Genomic DNA, 21,517 nt, shown 5'->3' with positions numbered 1-21,517 from the left:
TAAAACTGTTAACACTGTTGTTTCTGTAACCAATTCAGGAAGAAAAAAGTTCAATAAAAGTGTCATGTTTGTAGTTAACTTTTATCTGGATATGGATTTTTTTCCCTTGTAATTTGTGATTGTTTTGAAAAGTGTAAAGGGAAAAAATACAAATTAATGTTGAACATTTGGGAGGAAAGTTAAAATTGCCTTTTTTTTTTTTTTTTTTTTTAAAGAAACCCAAACCATTAAAAGATGATTAAAAAAAACAAAAACAAACACTGTCTACCTTTGTGGAAACAGTTTATGAGGTCAAAGTTTTTCTTTAACCATTAACCATCTTTTTTATTGGTATACTTTTCTCAAAGTTAAGTTAGCTTCTCACTTTATCATTTGAATTTTATCTGCTAACCTCCATAGTAAATGCTGAGATGTCTAAAAAACATTGAAACACAGGAAAATATAAATGGTAAATCCATGATTTAAGATGCATTGCATTTATTCAGTGTAAAAAAAGTACCACAATAAGAAATAATGTCACCTGAGCTACAATTAGCAATTTAATAATCTCTAAAAACTAAATAAATCCAGCATTTTTAAGTTTTTTATACGTTATTAAGAAGTCAAAGTGATCACCTGCTTTTTAGTAGTTTATTAATAACTTGTTTCTATGGTAAAAACATGAAGGAATAATTTTTCCTTTACAGATGCATTCTTAAGGCAGAATATGAATAAAAAAAGATATCAGCCCATCCTAGCTCTTCCACATTTACAGACAGAATAATTAAAATGTTTAAAACATCTGAAACTTTGATGAACAAAACAATGGTCCAAGTTTATCTTCTACAGCCCTCATTTCAAGCTGTTTAAAATATCATTGTGTTTTAGAAGATAAGTTGTTTGGAGTATGAATTAATTTGCAATATATTATTTGTTTTTTTTTCCCTTATACCTGTACACAGTAATTATAAAGCAAATATCAACCTCTTGCCTGGTAGAACTATCCACTCGTGTAGCAATGTCATTCCTTGTGCCGCTTTATATCTAGCGCTTTTGGATCTAGTTTCAGACTGATCCACTGCTACCAGACTTTGTGGAGCTCAGTCTGGTATCAGATATCCCCAGAATAAAATGGAGCATTTTTAATCAGCTTACCCTGTAGCAGCTATCTATTGCCTGCATTAAGATGAATGTTGACCCTCTAAAGACCACACTTTATAGACATGAAAGAAGGCAAAGATCAAGGGATACTCCAATCATACGGCCGCAGAGCATCCTCTCAGGTACGATCAGTTCGCTGGAAACTGGAAACAAGGGGCGCACTTAGTATTTCAGCTTTATTTGTAGTCATGACAGGAGGCCTAGAGCCGAGACAATTTAGTGTAGCCGGAAGGAGATCAAAGAAGTACAAAGTCGGTTAAGCATCACGTAGGATTTTACATTTCCAAATGAAATGTCATAAAGTCACCACGGCTGAGCCATAAAAAAGTGAGATGATTTTTAGTTCCATAATACAAAAGAAGACGCATCATGCTGGAGACAAAAAGTAAAAAATCATATATTATTATATATGATTAGAAACTTCAAGCTACAAAGCAAATTAATTTTACAGTGAATTCAATAGATTTGCTGTTAATTTGGATTTATACGTTGTTAAATGTATATCACTGAAAAAGAAAAACATACTAATTCTATGTTAAAAAACTGAGTATTTAAGGACAGTAATTAATATGATCTGTCAGATAGTGGCCAGTCGTCCACATGTTTAAAAAAAGTTTTGCTTCTCTGATTCTCTGACTGGGATATTCCCTTTCCCAGTAAACAGGAAAGAAAGTGCAGCTGTGAAGGCCAAGTCCTTCCTCACTCGAGCTTTAATTGTCTACTGGAAAAGAGCTGACCTCTTTTTATCATATTGTTTGCTACAATAAAAAAAAAGAAAAACAGAAGAAGGAAATACTGTTGTTCTCTGGTGGAAGATCAACTGGAGGAGCCAAGAGAAAATATCAGGTCTGTTACAAGAGGTTTCCCCCTCTGACACCATTATGGAAAGTAATGTTATATGGGGGGTATATCATGGAGTGAGACAAATGGAGGCTCAACAAGGCAAAGGGGAGCAATAAAATGATTAGACATAGATCATATCATATATCCTTCCCTGACTCTGTAGGCCTTTGGATAGCTTGTTTGGCTGATAATTTCTGACAGTTTAAAGTCAGGGTAACAAAGTTTAATCACCCTTTAAGATAATAAAACATAAAGTAAAAAAATATACAAAAATGCAAAAAGTGTTCAAGTGTTGTTGTTTTTCACAGCGTTAGACAGAGCGAGGAAGTTAGTCATGTCAAAGATGTTTCCGTTTCCTTCCACAGCCTGTTGGTCAGTCTCTCATCGGCCAGTGAGGTTGTCTGGCTGGTGTGGACTATACCCAACCCAAGGACAGAGACTGATCCGGTTAAGGGCTTTCTTCTACATCTGTCATGGTCAAACCAACTGGAAAAAATAAAATGAAGGTATTCTGTTTTTAGAGAACACAATTATAGATTTCCACAGCAACAAAACTAAGGCATTATGCAAAGGCATTTTCTAGGTTAAAAAAATAAAAATAAAATAAAAAATATGGCCAAAATATAGACTTGGTTGAATAGTTTTTCACAACACTAATGCTTCCAGCAGCCACATTGGATGTTGAATGTTCAGGGAATGCACTACATAATTCGCTTTTTAGCTTTGATGGGCTTTTTATTTTTGATTGTTTGAGGATATTAAAGAGCCATCCTCTGAGTACATTTTAGATCAGATCCATGCTTCATATGCAGGGATATGGACATGCTTGTTGGTTCTAATCTGCTTCTATTTACATGTATCTGGTTTTTCTGTTGCAATCTCTGTTCTTGACCGATTATACTGCAAAGGGATTGGCAAACACCACAAAATAATTACGCCAATTAATTTAGATCACTTTCATGACAAACTGTAAATAATAAACTCTGTGCTCAGTGATTTACTAGTATAGTAATAGAAGCTTCTGAAATTAGTCCAGTGCTGAAAATGTCCTCACTGCTTAATACTCCACATGGGACCATTATTATACAAAAACTCAGTCACATAGCAAATGGACACATCTACGAAGTGGTAAATAACAAAGCGGGGTCACTAGATAATGAAACACACAATGCATTGAGGGCATCAACCTTTTGCTGAGTCAACAGCGGTACCCCTCAAAACTTTATGAGGGACCTTCTCTGAAAGAGTTTTTATGTCCAGGAAGCTGCACCCAAGCCTATCATCATCAAGGTATATGCAAAGTATCAGACACTATGGTTTAAAAACCCCTGACTTTGGACTCAGAACAATAAATACATCTTGATTGCAATGAGGAATCTGGAGATGATGAGTAATTATCAGGTGAGCAACTAACTCTCTTTTCATTGCATTGAGTTAAGTTTTGGTCAGGGAAGATTCATGGAGACAGTTTAGGGAAGCCCCCTTCCAGTTTCAATATGACAACGCACCATTGCATTAAGTAAGGTCCCCAGAAACAAGGAATGAGCAAGTATGATAAGAATTACAGGAGCAACTGTAAGACAGGCCTTCATCATCCAACATCAGTGTCTAACCTCTAAAATATTTTTTCATGAATAGTCAGAAACCTCTGTAAGGCAGGACCAACATCCTTAAACCTGTTGTATCAAGAAGTGGATAACCATTTAATGAGTGAGTGTGAAAATATATGGCAGTATAGTGACAGTTGGCAGTAACGTAAATATTAATGCTATATTGTTAAATGTTAAAGAGCTTAGAGACAAAATACAAAGAAACTGATTTGATTAATCTTACATGTACACTAAAACTCAGCTTCTGGAAATATTGGGCAATAATCACACATTCCGTAAAAGTTTAAACACAATCCACTGGATTTGGTTTCCAAGGTTTGAAGACGTCGTTTAGAACCTATTTGATGAAGTAAAGTAAAATTCTTTGCCTAAACAAAAAAGCTTGTTCTGAATGTAAACATTAAACCAAAGACAGTTGTGTGTTGATGCATTTAGTGCTAACAGCTGCACCTGTTCATGGTGCTGTAACCCTTGAACCTTTTAACATATGAGTCTGTGTCTGCTGTTTGCTCTTTATTGTTGTTTTTAGCTTCTGTCTCAGGCTACCTCTGAATTCAGACCAAAAATGTTTACTCCTCAGGTCAGATAAGGTAAATGCAGCTGTTTCTGGTTCCATACACAAGTGTGGGGTCATCCCTAAATAGTTTTGCTCACACTGCTTGTCGCAGAAACAAACACGGTGCAATTATCTGTCAGAACCTTCATCCAAAACAACACACAGTATAACCACTTCTCTTCATCCCTTCCCTTCTTCCTTTCACAACACATATTTCTGCTTCACTTCTCTTCTAATATCTGACTCCTTTCCTAGACCAGTTCAGATTCTTTAAAATAGGTCAGAATATGATTTCCATTTAGAATGATGGTTTGGGTAGACTTTTTTCTTTTCTGCAGTCACACAGTGTGCTGCACATGCACACACCCCCAGGCCCCCAGCTTTTATGTCAGGTCAGCAGCAGCAGCAGTGAGGCTGAGGCACCACAGCACAGGAATTTTGTTGGCCTGCCGTGGCTGCAGTGAGACCTTTTGTTATGTGGAATGTGTTAGTGTTGAGACAAACAGACACAGTGGTGTAAGAAACACAAGCAGGAATGTAATCATGATGAGATTTAATGTGCATGTTTGAAAGGCTGTATACAATGGTGCATCAACAATAGGAAAAAGCAGGGGGGAGATGTAATGATTGAAGGTGTGGTTTAAGTTTTTTTCATTTTTAAAAAAAAAAGTAGTTAATATCTTCCTCACAGCATATAAATCCTATGGTGTCTTTAGCTGTATAGGTCTAGATTAATATGTCTAGGAGATGAAAACTGAATCCAAGCAGACTTTAAAACTCAAGAAAAACCCTCATTATGGTGTTTGGTGGATATTAACACAAAATATGATTATTCTCCACCAAAAAAAAAAAAATCCACCCCCAAAAAAAGGATGAAAGACAGACATGATGACGGTTTGAAAATCACATTCATTAACTGCTATCAGTGCTAGTGCAAAGTGCAAGAAAAATCAATGTTATGTGTTTTACAAAGTGAACCTAATTCCCTCTAATTTACTGAATATGACTGTATACTTGTAATGCCACAGATTTATGCAATCTCCTCCTGATAGAAGCATTTGTACTTAGCTATAACTTTTATAATCTTACAAACTATGGCTACAGCAATGCAAATAAGAAAATGTCCAAGAACAAATCCATCAAGGACAGATTTAGATTCATTTGATAGACTATACTTGTTGGAAGGTATTTTCTAAAACTGCTGAATGCTGAAGTTAAATCCATAAGTGGTTCAACAAAATGTTAGTTTAAGGGTGCAAACACTTTTGCAAAGAGAACTGTAGGGGCTGTACTTTTTTTTTTACATATGTAGTTTGAGTATAATGACATCTAATGTAGAATTTTAGACTCCAGTTAAGATAAACCATAACATTAGAAATTAGATGAGTTCAATTAAATAATAATCCTACCAATAATATATGAGATGTTAGTAAGGCAGACACCCTACCTAATTAGCAAGCTAATTTGTACATGTTTCTTTCATAATACTCTACAAAAAGAAGATCAGACTTATAGATAAGTTTCAATCAGCTTTTTCTAATGCGCATCTTGGCTTTTGTGAAAAAGGGTTAATCAGCAAAACTGAAGAAAGAAACATTGGTCATTTCAAAATTCACAAAAAGACAAGTATGGACTTGTGTTCACGCCAAGTACGTTCTTGGCAAGAATACAGTAAATATGGACTCGGGGAGAACGGAAGGAACCAGAACAAATATTTGTCAATTGGAACAGAAGCGTATGCATGAAATCACCATACGACCCGCATTTCACATCATAGTATTAATAGTCTCTAGATAATAATAAATTATTACTTTTTAATTTACAAACCAACTGAACATTTTGCAGCCTCTTCCTCCAGTTTACTGCAGCCATGCTAATGACACAATGTGGACCACAATGTATGACAACATTACGCTTTGGTGCTTGGTTAATTTGCTTTAAACTAAATGGAAATACCTAAAATCGATTTAATCAACTTATGAAAAACTATAGTTTAATGGCATATAAGACTTAAATATGGTCCATCTGATTAACAAATATTGTCCAATTAAAAGGAATTTATTTCAGAGTCGTAGTATTACCTTCTACCACTAGAGGGCTCTTCTCAGGCAGAGCCTCACTGGTACATACAAGAGAAGTAATGACCGAGTGGAGGAATGATAGAACAGAACCATGAATCCAATCTTTGATTATTATTAATAGTTAATGGCGACAATGAGGCAGTTTATTCAGTTCTCTTTGTAAATATAAAGACTATAAAGACAATTAGGTTATATTAAGTTATCCTCCAAATAGCTGTCATTTAGCTGTGCTGCATAGCAGAGCTTCGTCAACTTCTCTGCTGCGCTGAGAAGGTGAAGATATAATGATGGAAAAGTGGAGGGGTTTATGCAAAACATTTGTTATGTGATAGAAATAGACATGAGAGCAATTAGCACAGTAAATGGAGAAGGCTTTTATGTGATAATGCACTTCATGAGCAAAGTTTTATCATTCATCTGACAGCAACCAATGCCACCTGTTAAAATGAGGAGTGACGGCCTAGTTGTTAGGGCATAGAGCTTGGAATCCTGAGATTGTGAGTTAGAAACCCACTCCCAGAGACTGCCACTCTGGGTCTCTGAGCAAGACCCTTAAACTCCAATTGCTCCCCGGCCCCCCCTACAATGGCAGCCCACTGCTCCCCAAGGGGATGGGTTTAATGCAGAGATAAATTTCTCCTATGTGAGATCAATAAAGTTTAATTATTATCAATTATTATAAAGTTGTTGCTAACAGTACAAAGTCTTTAGAATTACAAGGTAATTCACAGCTACTGTCCACGCCACTGAAAATAATAGGCAGTCTGATGTCATAAATGTTGGAAAGCTTAGAGTCATAGAGAAACACCTGTTCCAACCGTTGCATTTCCGAATTCTCCAGAGTGGTGCCCTACTTTACACAAGTGAATAAAGTGAATGTGATTGGTTGTTTATCAAGGGAGCGGGCTTTTTGTGGCAGAAGGTTTGCAAGCTATTTGGTAGTGATCGGTTTGTCGGATAACGAAAAAAAACCAACAGATTTTAAGACAGGATTTTCTTTTATATAAATTTTCTAACTTTTGGGACAATATTGTCTGATAAAGAGTACATTTGTATACATGTTTAAGCCAAAATTATTTGACATTTAAATATGACTTCCCTATGACTTTAAGTGTTTCTCATAAGGGTCCACAGATTAAACGTAATCCAGAATACTGATAATTAAAAAATAATAAAAATTATCATCATCTATGATGAGAAGAAAATCGCCAGATAAGGTCCGGTTTTTGATAAGAAAAGTTAGCTGGTCATAGATAATGCTTAGCATTTTGACTTCCTAATATTATTTCCACAGTTGTTAGCCTGCAATATTTGGTATGTTTCTTTACCCCAGAGCTCTGGAACTGTTGTAGCTAGAGGTCTGAAATGTTCTGCATTTTTGGTTGACATGATGTAGAACAAATGTAATAAAATGTGACATGCCCATTCTCAAGCATGTCTTTATTACTGCTGTTCAAAAAAGACCTATTATTTTCAATAATAATAAAAAGAGCTATGAGTCAAGTTTGAACTGGTGCAGCTTGCGTTGTGTTTTACTCACCCAATTTTCTTTTATATTTCAGAAACTAGAAGGTGTTTGCTTTCAAATGATGTTTCACACATGTAATTTGGGCTTACAGTTCCTCAGTTATTTCGTTTTCCATTGGGTATGCAAAATAGGCGAGGACACTACTTCAAAATGAGGTGCGTGTTAGTGAGGTTTTTATTGACAGCTGTCATATAGCGAGGATTTCTGATATTTTGTCTTCTTATTTGTAAAAATAGAAGAACAAAAAGAGCTGTTTTAAATGAAATTTCTTTTTGTTAACATTATACAGTATACAAAATGGCAAAATAAATCTAGTCTAAATCTAAAAGAAGCTCACCTTTTTTCATGTGCAAATTCCAAAGGGTAAAGTTTAGTCTTTATTCTTAAAGCCTAATGCTAGTACCTCACATTAGACACAGATATGCATTCTCAGCTGCTGTGCTTCATCCTTTATGTGTGCGGACCAGAACTCTTAAACACTCACATAGTTCTCCATGTCTCTGTCTTAATCTCTGTGTAGCTCCTCTCTTTCTTCCCATGTACCCCCCAGCCCCCACACTCTGCCTCCTCCATCGCACAAACCCACCCCAAGCCCTGCAGATATTCTCATTCTTTTCCATGCCATGTCTTTATCTCTGCCGCTGGCCTCATTTTTCACTACTGTATGCTGCTCCTGAAAGAACCCTCGTTTCGGCTTTGACATCAAAGCCATGTTAAGATGACTACTGTATCAATGCGGCAATTTAGGTGCGTGAGTATATGTGGTGCACGAGGTTGACAGTATTATATAAGCATGTCTTTGCATAATGCATTTACCAATGCTTCCAAATAAACAACCACTGCTGTCAAAGACAACAGTAGTAATATATTTCCTAAGCACTGCTAGCCTGTGTTTGAAAGTGAGCATGTGTTGTAGCATTTGTTACAGCTCAAGCCTGCTTTTCCAAACAAAAGTGCTATTTTTTTATTTATAGTTTATTTTTATGACCAGTGTGTAAATTGAGTTTGGATTATTTTAAACGTTAGGTTAATGCTGAAAATTGTTGGGTTAGGTTTAGTTTCAGAGCAAGGCTATAGAAACAAATGGAAATAACTGGAAGGCAATGCAAAGTCTTTGTATGGATAAAAGCCCATTAAATGTGTGTTTTTGTGTTTACCTCTGGTCTCTTGTCGGGTCCAAAAAAATGCAACCATTTTGGCAATGTCACGACTCTCCCTCAGCTCCCTTTGCCATCGCCGTAATTCCTGCACATCTGGCCGTACTCTGACCTAAAAAATCAAGTGTATTAATGTAAGCAAATGTCATAAACATATTTAAGACACATTCTATTACTCATTGTTTAATAATATGTGTGTGTATTCGTGTATTACTGTCATACATATAGAATTTAATGATATAAGATTTTAACTAGTTCATATTTTATTAATGCAGAATTTTTGTAATTAATTCTGTCTCCTACTTTAATACATGTGTCCCTCTTAAGATTTATGTGTTCCACAAGGGTTAATGTATGCCCCATTTTGGTTCCTTCCCCACAAATTAAAGTAATTCAAAATACCCAATACAATATTCATATTCATAATCAACTTTTACAATACAACTTTTAGTTGCATCTAAAATGAAAATAAAAATACAACTAAAGGAGCAAGAGGGAGCTTTAACTCCCACCTCCAGGAGAGCTTTGAACACATTCCGAGGAAGGTGGGGGGCATTGAGTCTGAGTGGACCATGTCAGGTCTCTGTATGACCGGTGTCAAAGCCTGGTCGGAGGGTTGGACTCTGCCAAGGTTGCTCTTTGTAACAGATTCTGTTCATAACTTTTCTGGACAGAATTTCTAGGCGCAGCCAAGGTGTTGAAGGGATCGTTTTTGGGGGCCTTAGGATTGCGTCTCTGTTATTCACAGATCATGAGGTTCTATTAGTTTTATAAGGGCGTGAGCTACACTTCTCACTGGAGCGGTTCTCTGCCGAGTGTGAAGCAGCCGGGATGAGGATCATTGCCTCCAAATGACCTGACCGGGATAACTGGAAGAAGATGGATGGATGGATGGATGGATGGATGGATGGATGGATGGATGGATGGATGGATGGATGGATGGATGGATGGATGGATGGATGGAAAGTGACAGTCATTTAATTTACATACTCAGTTTCAGTAGCTATTCTCATACCTCCCAGACCAATATGTGAAGAAATACTTAAAAAAAGAACCTATCTGACAACAGGAAGTCACAAAATGTCAACCATTGTGCCTGGATCCAAATGAGTCGGATTTTCAAGGGAATTTTTTAAGGCTTTGAGATGCACAGCACAGTTAGAGCCATTATCACAGATATTGATAGGTACACCAGAACTTATTTTCAATTTCTAGTTTTTTTATTGGCCAAGACTCTTTGAAATGAGGGCGTTTAAATTCCTTACACAGGCAGCTGTGTAGTTTTACAAAGCAGTTTGTTATTTAGTGAGCTAACTGTTAAACTGCATGTGCGAGCACAACTGTGTCAGTATTGTGTGGCTGGCTAAATGGGTGAAATTCATGCAGTCTCATTGTCATGAAACAGGCTTTGATGCCCCTCTAAACTCCAGTTGTTGTTGGGATGACTCATTCTTTTGTTTTTGAAGGAAACCCCTGCAGTTGTTTTGTGTTGGGTGTGGGCTGCTGGGTTTATGGAGAGATCGACTGAATGTTTGCTGTTTAAGATAAAAAGAAATTCTCCCTGCAGGGCTGAAGTGCCTTTTCTGCTCCTACTAAAACAGCCTTCTCTTTCTTTCACCTTAAGAAATTTCCTTTATTGAATCTCCCTCCCTTCAGTTCCTCGATGTCTCCTAACAACACTTCAGACCCTCTTGAGATTCTCCACACATATATGTTTCACCCCTTTTTGTCCACCTCTGTCCCCTCTGTTTTTCATTCTCCACATCTCCACTCACCCATCCTGCTCCTCAGCTTCCAATGAGCCTCAACATCCTCTGAAGAGACTGCTTGAGGAGCCACACTAGTGTTTCTACTAAGGTGTGTGAAAGCAGGCCTGTTATATAAGGCTAGCCATGGGGCTGACGAATTGGTAAAACCAGTGAGCTTGAGCGGTTAATTCAGTGGGTGTCATGGTGCTGCAGCAGGCCCTGTCCTGATGGGACGAACCATAGAAATGGAAATGAGGGGCGAGGGTCAGGGCGGGTGGGGGGTTGGAGCCGCTTGTGTTTGCTCACCACTGCTTGTTTTCTCTATGTGAGGGACTGAATGTCAATTTTTCACTGGAATCTTCAATAAATCCTTCACCTTGTTATTGTGCTTCTGCTGTTACCTGAATCGGTCATGAAAAAAAAAAAAAATGCAGCTGACTTGCTGATAAAAGGAGCTGATTTTGATCATGGCCTTACAGACAATAGTAATGTTTAAAGAAGGAAGGAAGGAAGGAAGGAAGGAAGGAAGGAAGGAAGGAAGGAAGGAAGGAAGGAAGGAAGGAAGGAAGGAAGGAAGGAAGGAAGGAAGGAAGGAAGGAAGGAAGGAAGGAAGGAAGGAAGGAAGGAAGGGATAGATAGATAGATAGATAGATAGATAGATAGATAGATAGATAGATAGATAGATAGATAGATAGATAGATAGATAGATAGATAGATAGATAGATAGATAGATAGATAGATAGATAGATAGATAGATTTTTTTTCTTATATGGTTCTCTGTGTTGTAATTGTTTATGACTGTTTTGGGACTCAGTATGCTTTTGTTATGTCGCTGCACACATGTCCAAGTTTAATCTAGCTCATGTGAGTCACTCCTGTCATGTTGTATACAATGTACAATGACACAGGCATGAATTAAAGGTTATTAGAAAAATCGGCAGGACAATGTGAGGCTGTAGACTTCCAACTGCATTTCTTCAAATGCAAAATGAGCATAAACACAAACTGCACATCATTATAAGAATCACACCAGTGACAGCACAAGAGGAATCCCTACATAAACCACGTTCCCACAAGTTGCATAACTCTGACACATAGTTTCTAAAATGCAAACCTTTGTCTACCCTGCTGTGCTTTTTTTAAAACACTGACAAGTAATGGAATTCTTGCTCTGTCGTTTGGATAGAGCGAAAAATGAAATAGGTGCCTAGATAGGTCACTTTACTGTAAGTCTGCAGGTAAGGACCAAGTAGAAGTAGACAGGAGGGCTTTTTGATATACTGTGTCCCTGTGACATTTTTTCTGCATGAGTGTCGCTGCACGAGGTCGGTCAACTGACCTGACACTGAAGCTCAGCTCAGACAATTTAACTATGGCTGTTCCCAGATCATTGAGCTGGAATCGCAGACCTAATTCTCTGATTGACTACTCTACTGTCTGGGAAGAGTTGGTGATAATATACCAAACCATCAATACTGGATCATGTAAAACAAAAAATACTCAACTTGATTAGTGCCTCTATTTTCTATCCCATATTAAGACAGGATTGAACTAATGAAGAAAAATACTTCATACGTAACACCAAAGAGTTCATACTGTAAATTAAACACAAAATTTAGATTTTTTTTCCTTTTTCTAAATTTTTTTTTATGCAATAAAAAATATGAGTGTTATAAAGTCTGTATCAAACACATTTAAAGGTTACTTATTTGAAGAAAAAATGTATTTCTGGGTTAAGAGGTAGAACTGACTATGTGGGCTGCATCCATGGAAACCTTGCACATCCCTGTCTGCCAATGTCAAACAGTTTATATTGCTACTAAACATTGTTTGGTCCCGTGATATAGAGCAGTGATGTGAGACACCAAGTGGGAGGTCGTGAAATGATGTTCATAAGTATTGAGAGGTATATGGATGGAGGGAAAATTTCAATCCATACATTATAAAAAAAAATACATGTGAATCATCCATGAAAAGGTTTACTACTAACTGCTGCATTAAATAACAGAAATGTACTTTTTTCATAATTTTTTGAAGAAATAAAGATATACATTTGAAATTAAGTAATTGTATTTTTTTAAAAATGCAAATCATTATATTTCTCCTAAAGATAGGACCTCCACCTTTATTGGCCTGACTCACTTTTTAGGCCGTTCTATTAAATGGTTACATTTCTGGTACCTGCTTGGGTGTCTCTCCAACTATACTGAGATGTCAGAAGACTGCTGGTCACTGATTCTTTTTGCATGGCATAAATATGATATAAACTAGTATCTTTAACCATTTATGGCACTTACTGCTCAGATATACATTTTTAACTGATGGACCTTTCAGTTTCTTGAAGATATTTTCAAGAAACTACCATGTTCAGTTGTGGTATCGTGACATACCAAGATGTAGTACAAGTGGGGGGGTGAATACTTTCTGGTATATTTGCTTTGGGAGTTTTTGTTTATGTTATTTGTAAGAAAAGCAATTTCTGGTGTCAAACTGTAGCTATTAAAACCTCTTTTTATACTTTGTTATTCATGTTTACGTGAAAGACGGGGCAGTTTTTAGAACTTTTGTCTCAAGAAAGGAAGGTCCTGGGTTCTGGCTATGTGGAGTTCCCTCACACTTTCTGGGCACTCCTAATTTATCCCACAGTCCCATAGGTTGTAGCTCTATGAGTAAAACACCTGAAATGACCCCTAACGGATGAACTGGACTGTTAAATTTAACCCGATTTTTTTTTTTTTTTTTTTTTAGGTTTATGGCACTAGTGACTCATTTCTTTTTCTTCAACAGTAGGCTGACGCGAACGGCGGTATGCGAGAGAGGGGGAGACATGCGGCAAAGGAGCACAGGTCGGATTCGAACCCGGGTCGGCCACGTCGAGGACTAAGGCCTCCATACATGGGTCTTGCACGCTAACCACTGCTTCACCTGCACGCCCAATTTAACCTGATTTTAACCCAAACATTACAAAGATATTATTATTATTATTGTTTAGTAAATAAAGTGGTAAAAAAATTTTCAATCGACTCAAACATTATTTTTAATTATTGGCCATGTAACCGATATAAAAAATAAAATTAAAAAAACATAACGCCGTGTGCTGGATCAAATTCTAAACAAACCCTGGGCTAAATTTCAAAATTATACATAAAGCTGTGCTAGGAAATATCCTAAACCAGGTTGTCTCTGAGTGTGTTTAATGTGTAATGGACTATATGGAAGGTCATACAAATTTAGTCAGTTTAAAGATATTTATGAACGCTATATTGTCTTTTTAGTACATTTTAGGTTTATGGTGGAACAGATTTATCTGACTCTAGTGTGAAGCTGCAGTCTATATAGGAAGACAACCTGTTGACTGAACACCAGTGCCATGGGATTAATGGCAGCTTGTGTACGGAAATGGAAGCAGAATAAAACAAAGTGAAGTGCCTGACCACAACTTCATGATATAAACAAACTAACAGTGGTTTATTATACAACAGCGTCACTGGTGCAACTCAGCTGACCAGATTCTAGTAATCCTAATAAGTCTTAGTGATCATAAAATGTGTTTGTGTGTGATACAGTACATGTGTGCTACAGCAGCAGGCATGGATGAATGGATTATGGTTGAGCAAAGGCACATAGTTTAAAGAAGATTATGTAATATGTTAAGGTCTTGTACCACTTAATAGTTAGTATCATACCTCATGCACATTTTCACATCTGTCTTATTCAAACCTACTAAGCTTCTGTAGTCAGTCTCCCTAAATCAACACTTTATAAAACCCTTTACTGTCTTTTCAGCTGCAGGTCTCCTGGTTCATGTCAGTCGTAAGAATTAAATAACTGCTTTCTTTATTCTTTCCATAATAGATCAAACTCAGTCAAGATGGAGAAGATCTTTGAAGATTAATTTTAGCCAAGTCTTGCTTAATAGATCTTTATTGGAGTAGTGATAGTTGTTGGATTTCTGCAGCTCCTTCAGAGTTACCTTTTCTGTTTCAATAAAATTACAAGAATTTTTTATTCCCCCTGAGATTAACAAAGTGTTTTTGAACTGAATTGTCAGCTTAGGTTGACACCAGTTGTGTCATGCAGCTGTTTGCATTTTGTATATGAAGGATAAAAAGTCACATGGTCTGGGTCAGAGATGCAAGTTTGTTCGTGTGCGTTTGTGTGTGTGTGAGAGCCAGCTCTGCTGCTGCTCTTCCTCAGCTCTCTGTGTTGTGATGAAAGAAATTAATAATGGAAGGATAAAAATTCCGCTCTGCAAAAATACTCTCCGTCTGTACTTCCTGCTCTGTGTTTCTTAACCAGAACACGCATACTCGCCCAAATCCGCAAGGACGGATACACACACACTGCAGTCTGGGAGTCAGCGCTGCGTCAGGCAGGTTATATAACAGCTCAAAACGTGAGAGTGATGGAGAACAAGCATAGGGACCGGGTTGGGACAATCACTGTGTGCTCAGTTATAAAAGAAATCTGTTCATTTAAATCTTCTGTGAGGACTATGAATCATGCAGCACATTTAAAGTTACCAAAACGAATTTATACAAATACTCCAGTCATGATACACAGCAGCCTCTGTCAGGACTCTTCTAACTCAAAATGTCTCCGTTCTGTGGATGTTAAATAACTTATTATTTTGCATCTGCAAAAAGCTTTCTTTAATCCTTATTCTCTGCTGACAAAACTGTTTCCTTCCATCTTCCACTATTTTCTAATCTGACACTGCTCTCACCACCAGCATGATTTATTTCTTCCCCTTTGTCATCCACAACAGAATGTCCCAAACAGATAGTTTCATCCTTCTACATAATCCCTCCTGCTCTGTCTACCATCTCAGTTCCTCTCTGTGGCTGCTTGTCTCTGCATCCAGATCCCTTGGGGTGCCCCACTGCAGTGCCATCAGTGGCCTTTCTGAACACTTTCCTAAATAAGGGTAAATAAACTTACAGCTGCCAACACAAAAACACGGTGCTGTCTCCCTCTGCTGGTGATAAAAAGCATATAAAACAGGGTTTATGCCTGTTTCTTAGCAAAGCTTTTCAGGCATAGATCCATAAACTCAGATTCATGTTTAAGTAGCTTTACCAATTCAAAGGCAGCTGCATATCTAACTGCATCTCAAAAGCAGCAACTTCTAACAAGACAAACAACACGCAACCCTTTTACTCATCCTCACAGCACTGAGGGTTGTGTTTATCTTTTGTTGCAGAGTGATGAAAACTACTGCTGTTTGCCTCTGGCTGTGTCTGACTATTTATATCGTAGGATGGCAGCGCCCGCGCTGTAGGAAATTAAAGCCTGGCACCGATGACATAACCAAGTTGCTGAATGAAACAGCAGACCCCTGTGTTAGAGGAGGCATCTACAGCAGGATGGGATTATACAATCTCACAGTGTGGGCTAATTTTCTCACAGGGAGGGTGTCTATTGTATGCTAACAGAACCCTACGACACACACAGGGAGTTAGGGTCACTGGGGTCTGACTAGGTTTTCTTTTCATTTTAGAAATGGATTTTTCTTTACATTCTAGTTACTTAGTTGATATTGCATTTAGTTTATCCTAAATTATTCTCTCACAGCTTAATTAGAAGTGTACGGTAATAGAAAAAATATTAGGACATCCTACGACATCATGTTTTTCTTAGTCCCTTTGTCTAATATATCTTAACATGTCTTAATAATGCTGTCATAAAGCTACTGAAACATGTCGACTAGCTTTAGCTTGCCAGAGAGAATACAGAAAAAGGCCAGGATTTCTAGAATATCTATTTAGATAAATTAATTAAAACATCTAACTATTTGGGGATTATATTAGTGGATATATCTGGATTCAACAAAATACAGCATGCCAGGGAAAACAACGACATACGAGAACCAACTATGTAGAATACTGTACAAATAGAAGAGTTACGGCTTTAAATGTTTTAGTCAACAAGACCTGGCAAGTTCACTATCATGGGATCCATCATTAATTCAATAGTATGGTTGACAAAAGTGAGATGAACTGGATCCAGGACATAACAGTGATTCCACCAAGGACTGCTTGGTTGACATCAGATCTTTCTCTCACTGAGGTGAACTAAAACAGGTTTTACATACAGGAAACCCTTTAAATATCTGCAAATTCAAAGTGAGAAATGAGAAAAACATTCCTCATAATCTCAGAAAAGATGGTAAAAACATTTTCAGGCAGAAGGATCCTCTAAAATGATTCTAGAATTCACATTTGACATCTTTTGGTGATGATTTACAAAAAAACAAAACAGTAAAGATTCAGTGTTTACATCTATTTCATTCCCAGAATTTTCCAAATAATTATAAAAAAAATCTAGCATTTCATATGTGGACATTTCAGGTTAAAGATGTGAATATTTAAAGGTGCTTCCTTGAACTGCCTAACATCAAGCCTATTTATAGAATGTGTGATTATGCTTAAAAGCAGGATTAGTGTTATGAAACCAACCGATTTAAAGGAATGCTATATTTCTATCCACAACAGGTTAAAATGCTCACGCAGAATTATGGCCAACATTTGCTGATAGATAAAAAAAAACATAACGTGGTCAAGGTGCAGCTAAGTAAGGCAGATTAATTGTTTATAAAAGCTAGTGTGGGTGTATGCATATATTTTAGTCTGTGTGTATCACTTTAAACTCCATTAATGATGACATCCAAATAAATTTAAACCGGTTGACTTAATTCTCATTTTTTTTTAAATCTCTAAAATAGTTCATTGCATATCACCTCTATATTTCAATGAATTAATAATAGCATAAAATTAACTCCATTTTAATGCAAACGTCTGATCAGTGCTGGAAATATAATCCCTGTTTTTGCTCCTTTAATATATTTTCCTCTTTTATTACTATTTACAGCTGTATGGGTCATTTCTACACAAATATGGTTCAGTGTACCTTATAGCCTCTCCAGAAAGCCTGGATCAGCAGAGCAGCCTGCTCTTCGCTGAGCAGTAGAAACAACGGGATGGGAGGCCTTGGGCTGAAACATACAGTGAAAGAAACAAAGAGGAAGACATAAGAGAATCTGATGATCATTAATGCATTGGGGGAAAAAAACCCTCAGCATTAGAAGATTTGAACATAAAAAAAAAAAAAAAAATAAACTGGCACTAAATTTGACATGTCTGATTATCTAAACAAGAACAATAGGAAAGAGTAAGTTCTAACCCTTCTCATATAATTTACCTAATTGTAATCATTGGTAAGTGGTTAATACGACTCAATGAACAAGCCAATTATTTCTATGTGTTTGGATATGTGGGCCACTCACTGCTTTCTCAGCCAGTCTCTGACGAAGGGAATGTCAAAAAAGTTCACAGGATCCGTTCCCTGCCTGCGGGGATTCTGACTGAATACATAAGAAACAACGCAGGCTAAGAAAGTCACAAGGTGTGAAATTAGTATATATGTGTGTTTTAATTTTATGGGTAGGTAGGTTTTTACTTGTATAGCCACTCAGTTAGGAAATCACAGGGCACAAATTTGGTTATTTTTCTCTGGAAAGAAAAAAATAAAAAGACATGTAAATTTTAAATCATTCAAAATCTCTAAACTATAAGAAAAAAAATAGCCAACTAAATAACATGCTGCTACATGTTTTATAAGAAAAAAGAAAAATGTTCTGCAATATTGCTTTATTTCACTGATAAACTGAGATACAGAACATCTTGTCCAGCATATCTAAACCCCTTTTAATGGTATCAAAGTCTGGAAGCTGCCATGTTTAGCCTAGAATCCCATTAAATCGTAATATTGACATCTAATATGAGTTCACCCTTTATCAAGAGCCAAAACATCTATTCACTCTATTACACAACACTTGAGACATCTGACAAATAGACACATTTATTGGTAGCACTGATAATGTGTCAAAAGCTTTAAAATGCATTTATCTTTTATTACATTAGCAAAAACCTAGATCAATAATATAAGACCAAACCCATATGTACATGTTGACGGCATCTACCTGTTCATATGGAGACTTTACTGCAGTTCTCTAACCTTAGTTTAGACTGTAAATGGGGAAACCAGGTAATTGCCTCACTGAAAACATTTAAGCTCTAGTGAAATTAAAGGTTGGATTTTTTTTTAAAAGAAAAACAAATAAATAAATTATAACAATATTATGTTACAATAGTTTTTAAAAAATCCATCACTATTCAAACATCTTCACTAGTAATTCTGATAAATATAGCCAGCACTACAACACCTCAGTACTTTGATTTTTGTTTAAATATTTGAAGTGATTTTCACAAGAATAAATATGGACCTCAAAACACCCGTGTTTCTGAGCTTCTGCCAGCAAAGCCTCCAGACCCGGCAGCAATACTGGAAGCACTGTCTTCTCCAAGAACTGCTTGAGAGGCCCTACACAACATAAACATTACAGCTTGCGAATAGAAATCAGGAATGGGAGGAGTTCTTTGACCCTGCAAGGTAAGCTTACTTTCATTTACGTGTAGAGACGGTGTAGTTTCAGCTGTAGTCGAGTGTTTCTGAAGACAAAGGTGATCCTTCCAGCCAGCAACAGAGTCAGTGTTCCTCAAATGATCGTTATCCCCCAAAACCTAATAGAGTCATAATTACTAAAAAAATCCTGAAGAAAACAAGATATTCTTTAAAATTCTGTTGCAAAAGTATTAGTCATGCCCTTTGAGCCTTTAATAATGTTCTTTAGAATCCATGAGGGATGATAGAGACAGGTGGGCTTCTAATTTTCTATTACATGAAAATCTCAAAAGTGTGGCATGCAAATACAGAGCATTCTAGTCACCAGGATTAGTGTTTTGTAGAATCACCAGTAGCAGTATTTACAGCTGTAGCACATCCATTTATCCATTCCGCTGTAGCTCTGGTGAGTTTTTTAGGGATGTTCCAATAACATAAATCCATGCTTAAGGTTCTGCTGAAAATATAACAGCAGCATGTGGTGTGTTTTACAGAGATGTGAACAGTTAGTTCCTTTCCACAGAAAGCAATTTGCATGTAGGCTGGAAAAAAATTGGTCTAATTTAACTAAAGGCATCTTCTCCCATAGGATGAAAGTGTTCTTAACTCTCTCCTTGCCTTTCCTCTGTTGCCAATATTTATGGAGGGCTGCTTAAAACTTGAAAACTTATTTTATTTTAAAGATTTAACACTTTTAGAAATGTTCTAAGCCTGTTTACCATTTAATGAGCTCTACACGTGTATCCCTCACCTGTCTGCTATGTGGATTTGTGTCAATGTTTTTGTCAACAAAATACAGGAGCAACTATCATGTACTGATATCACATAACAAACAGGTGGATTCTATTTACAAAAAAATTATATGCAATATTAACATTTTATTTGGGGTGTCAGAGCAAAGCAAGTATCACAATTTTATTTGTGAAATTTCGGAATACTATCCGTTAGTTTGTTGTGAATACCTTTTTAGGCGCATTGTAGCTGATCTTCCACTCCCGAACAGGAGGATCGGTCTTCTCAAGTTCAAACTCTTAAAACAAAAGACAGACAAATTAATTTAACCTTTTTTTAATGACGCTCAGATTCATGAATCTGCATAATTCTTACCCCTGCAAACTTGTTCCAATAGTGATTTTCCAGCGCCCAGGACTTCCGCCATTTTTGTTTACAGGGTTCATTAGCCGTCGTCAGGGATGCTGTTGCTAGGGAAGTGCGTAATAATTAACTTCCGATGTAAACAAGCACCTGGCACAATCACCAACAGCTTTGTTCTTAATTTCTCCCAGCACAGAACTAGTATCTGGAACAACCAATTCATAACTAGGAAAAATAAATCTTTATTTCTGAAACAATGGATTGACAAAGGAATACTCTATCTTAAGGATTTACAAAATAACAAAGGTAATATTTTTAGTTACGAAAAATGTCTTAAATCCAAAATCTTTCCTATTACCTATAAGGAATTTCAAATGGTGATAAATGATATTCCCGGTGGTATTCTCCAACTACTTGAGGTCATTTTGAAAGGCTAGAGGCAGAGAGAGTGGACCTCACCCTCTTTATTAAACTTTATAAGTCATCAATGTAACAATAAACATATAAGGAACTATTTTTTTTAGGAAAAGGGAAATTACCCTGAGAGGGAAATTTGTATGGTCCTCCTCTTTTTCTAATATTAATAACATTGCTCCTACCACACAAATTTGCTATTTCTAAGAAAAGAAAAGAAATCCAATATAAAATTATACATAACATTTACCCCACTAACGCTTTTTTTAAGCAAAATTTGTCAATATTGATGTCAACTGTGTATTCTATAATACTGAGGAGGAAACAATTAAGCACCTATTTTTTTTATGTCAATTTTCACAGATATTCTGGAAAGAAGTTGAGGTTTACATCATATCGCGCTCCAACACATCAATTAAATCACAAGCCAAAGATATTATCTTACAATATTCTAATAATGATAGGAAACTGCAACTCTTGGTTAAATTGATTATTCTAATTGAAAAATTCCACATACACAAAACCAAATTTTCCAAAGGTCGACCTTTCCTCCCTGTGTTTGAAAATGATTTAAAAATGTATCTCAATTGTATCCAAATAAAAAATGAATACACACTTTTAACGTAATTCAATATTTGGAGAAATTTAATATACCTTGCCTTTTTTTTCTATTGAAATTAGAGTATTTTATATCTTAATTTTAATTGTACTCCATCATTGAACACTTATTTTGGAGATACTGTTCTATATCTTGTGATATTTTTTGTCAATGTTTTGTAATTTGCAACTTTTCAATAAAGTTGTGGATTGAAAAAAAAAAGCACCTGGCACAACAGGCACCTGCAAACTTTTAATATTTATTATCATTGGATAGCTTGTAGC

At 36.5% G+C, this 21,517-nt stretch overlaps 1 protein-coding gene across 1 annotated transcript; it reads right to left on the bottom strand.

The window, feature by feature from the left end:
- Positions 1–913: 913 nt before the first annotated feature.
- iqck (IQ motif containing K) lies at positions 914–20,506 on the bottom strand. The gene is made up of 9 exons (XM_038307730.1): positions 20,234–20,506; positions 20,089–20,156; positions 19,125–19,245; positions 18,948–19,045; positions 18,122–18,174; positions 17,949–18,026; positions 17,573–17,657; positions 8,916–9,027; positions 914–2,469 (listed from the first exon to the last, which is right to left on the bottom strand). The coding sequence occupies exons 1-9, from the start codon at positions 20,283–20,285 to the stop codon at positions 2,432–2,434; spliced, it is 705 nt and encodes a 234-aa protein (XP_038163658.1). The 5' UTR covers positions 20,286–20,506; the 3' UTR covers positions 914–2,431.
- Between the last annotated feature and the right edge of the window lie 1,011 nt (positions 20,507–21,517).

The sequence above is a fragment of the Cyprinodon tularosa genome, unplaced genomic scaffold, assembly GCF_016077235.1.
Source record: "Cyprinodon tularosa strain WSP-4 unplaced genomic scaffold, ASM1607723v1 ctg62, whole genome shotgun sequence".
In the NCBI taxonomy this organism is placed as follows: domain Eukaryota; kingdom Metazoa; phylum Chordata; class Actinopteri; order Cyprinodontiformes; family Cyprinodontidae; genus Cyprinodon; species Cyprinodon tularosa.
The sequence above is the reverse complement of the archived record's forward strand: the minus strand, read 5'-3'. Positions and strand labels throughout refer to the sequence as shown.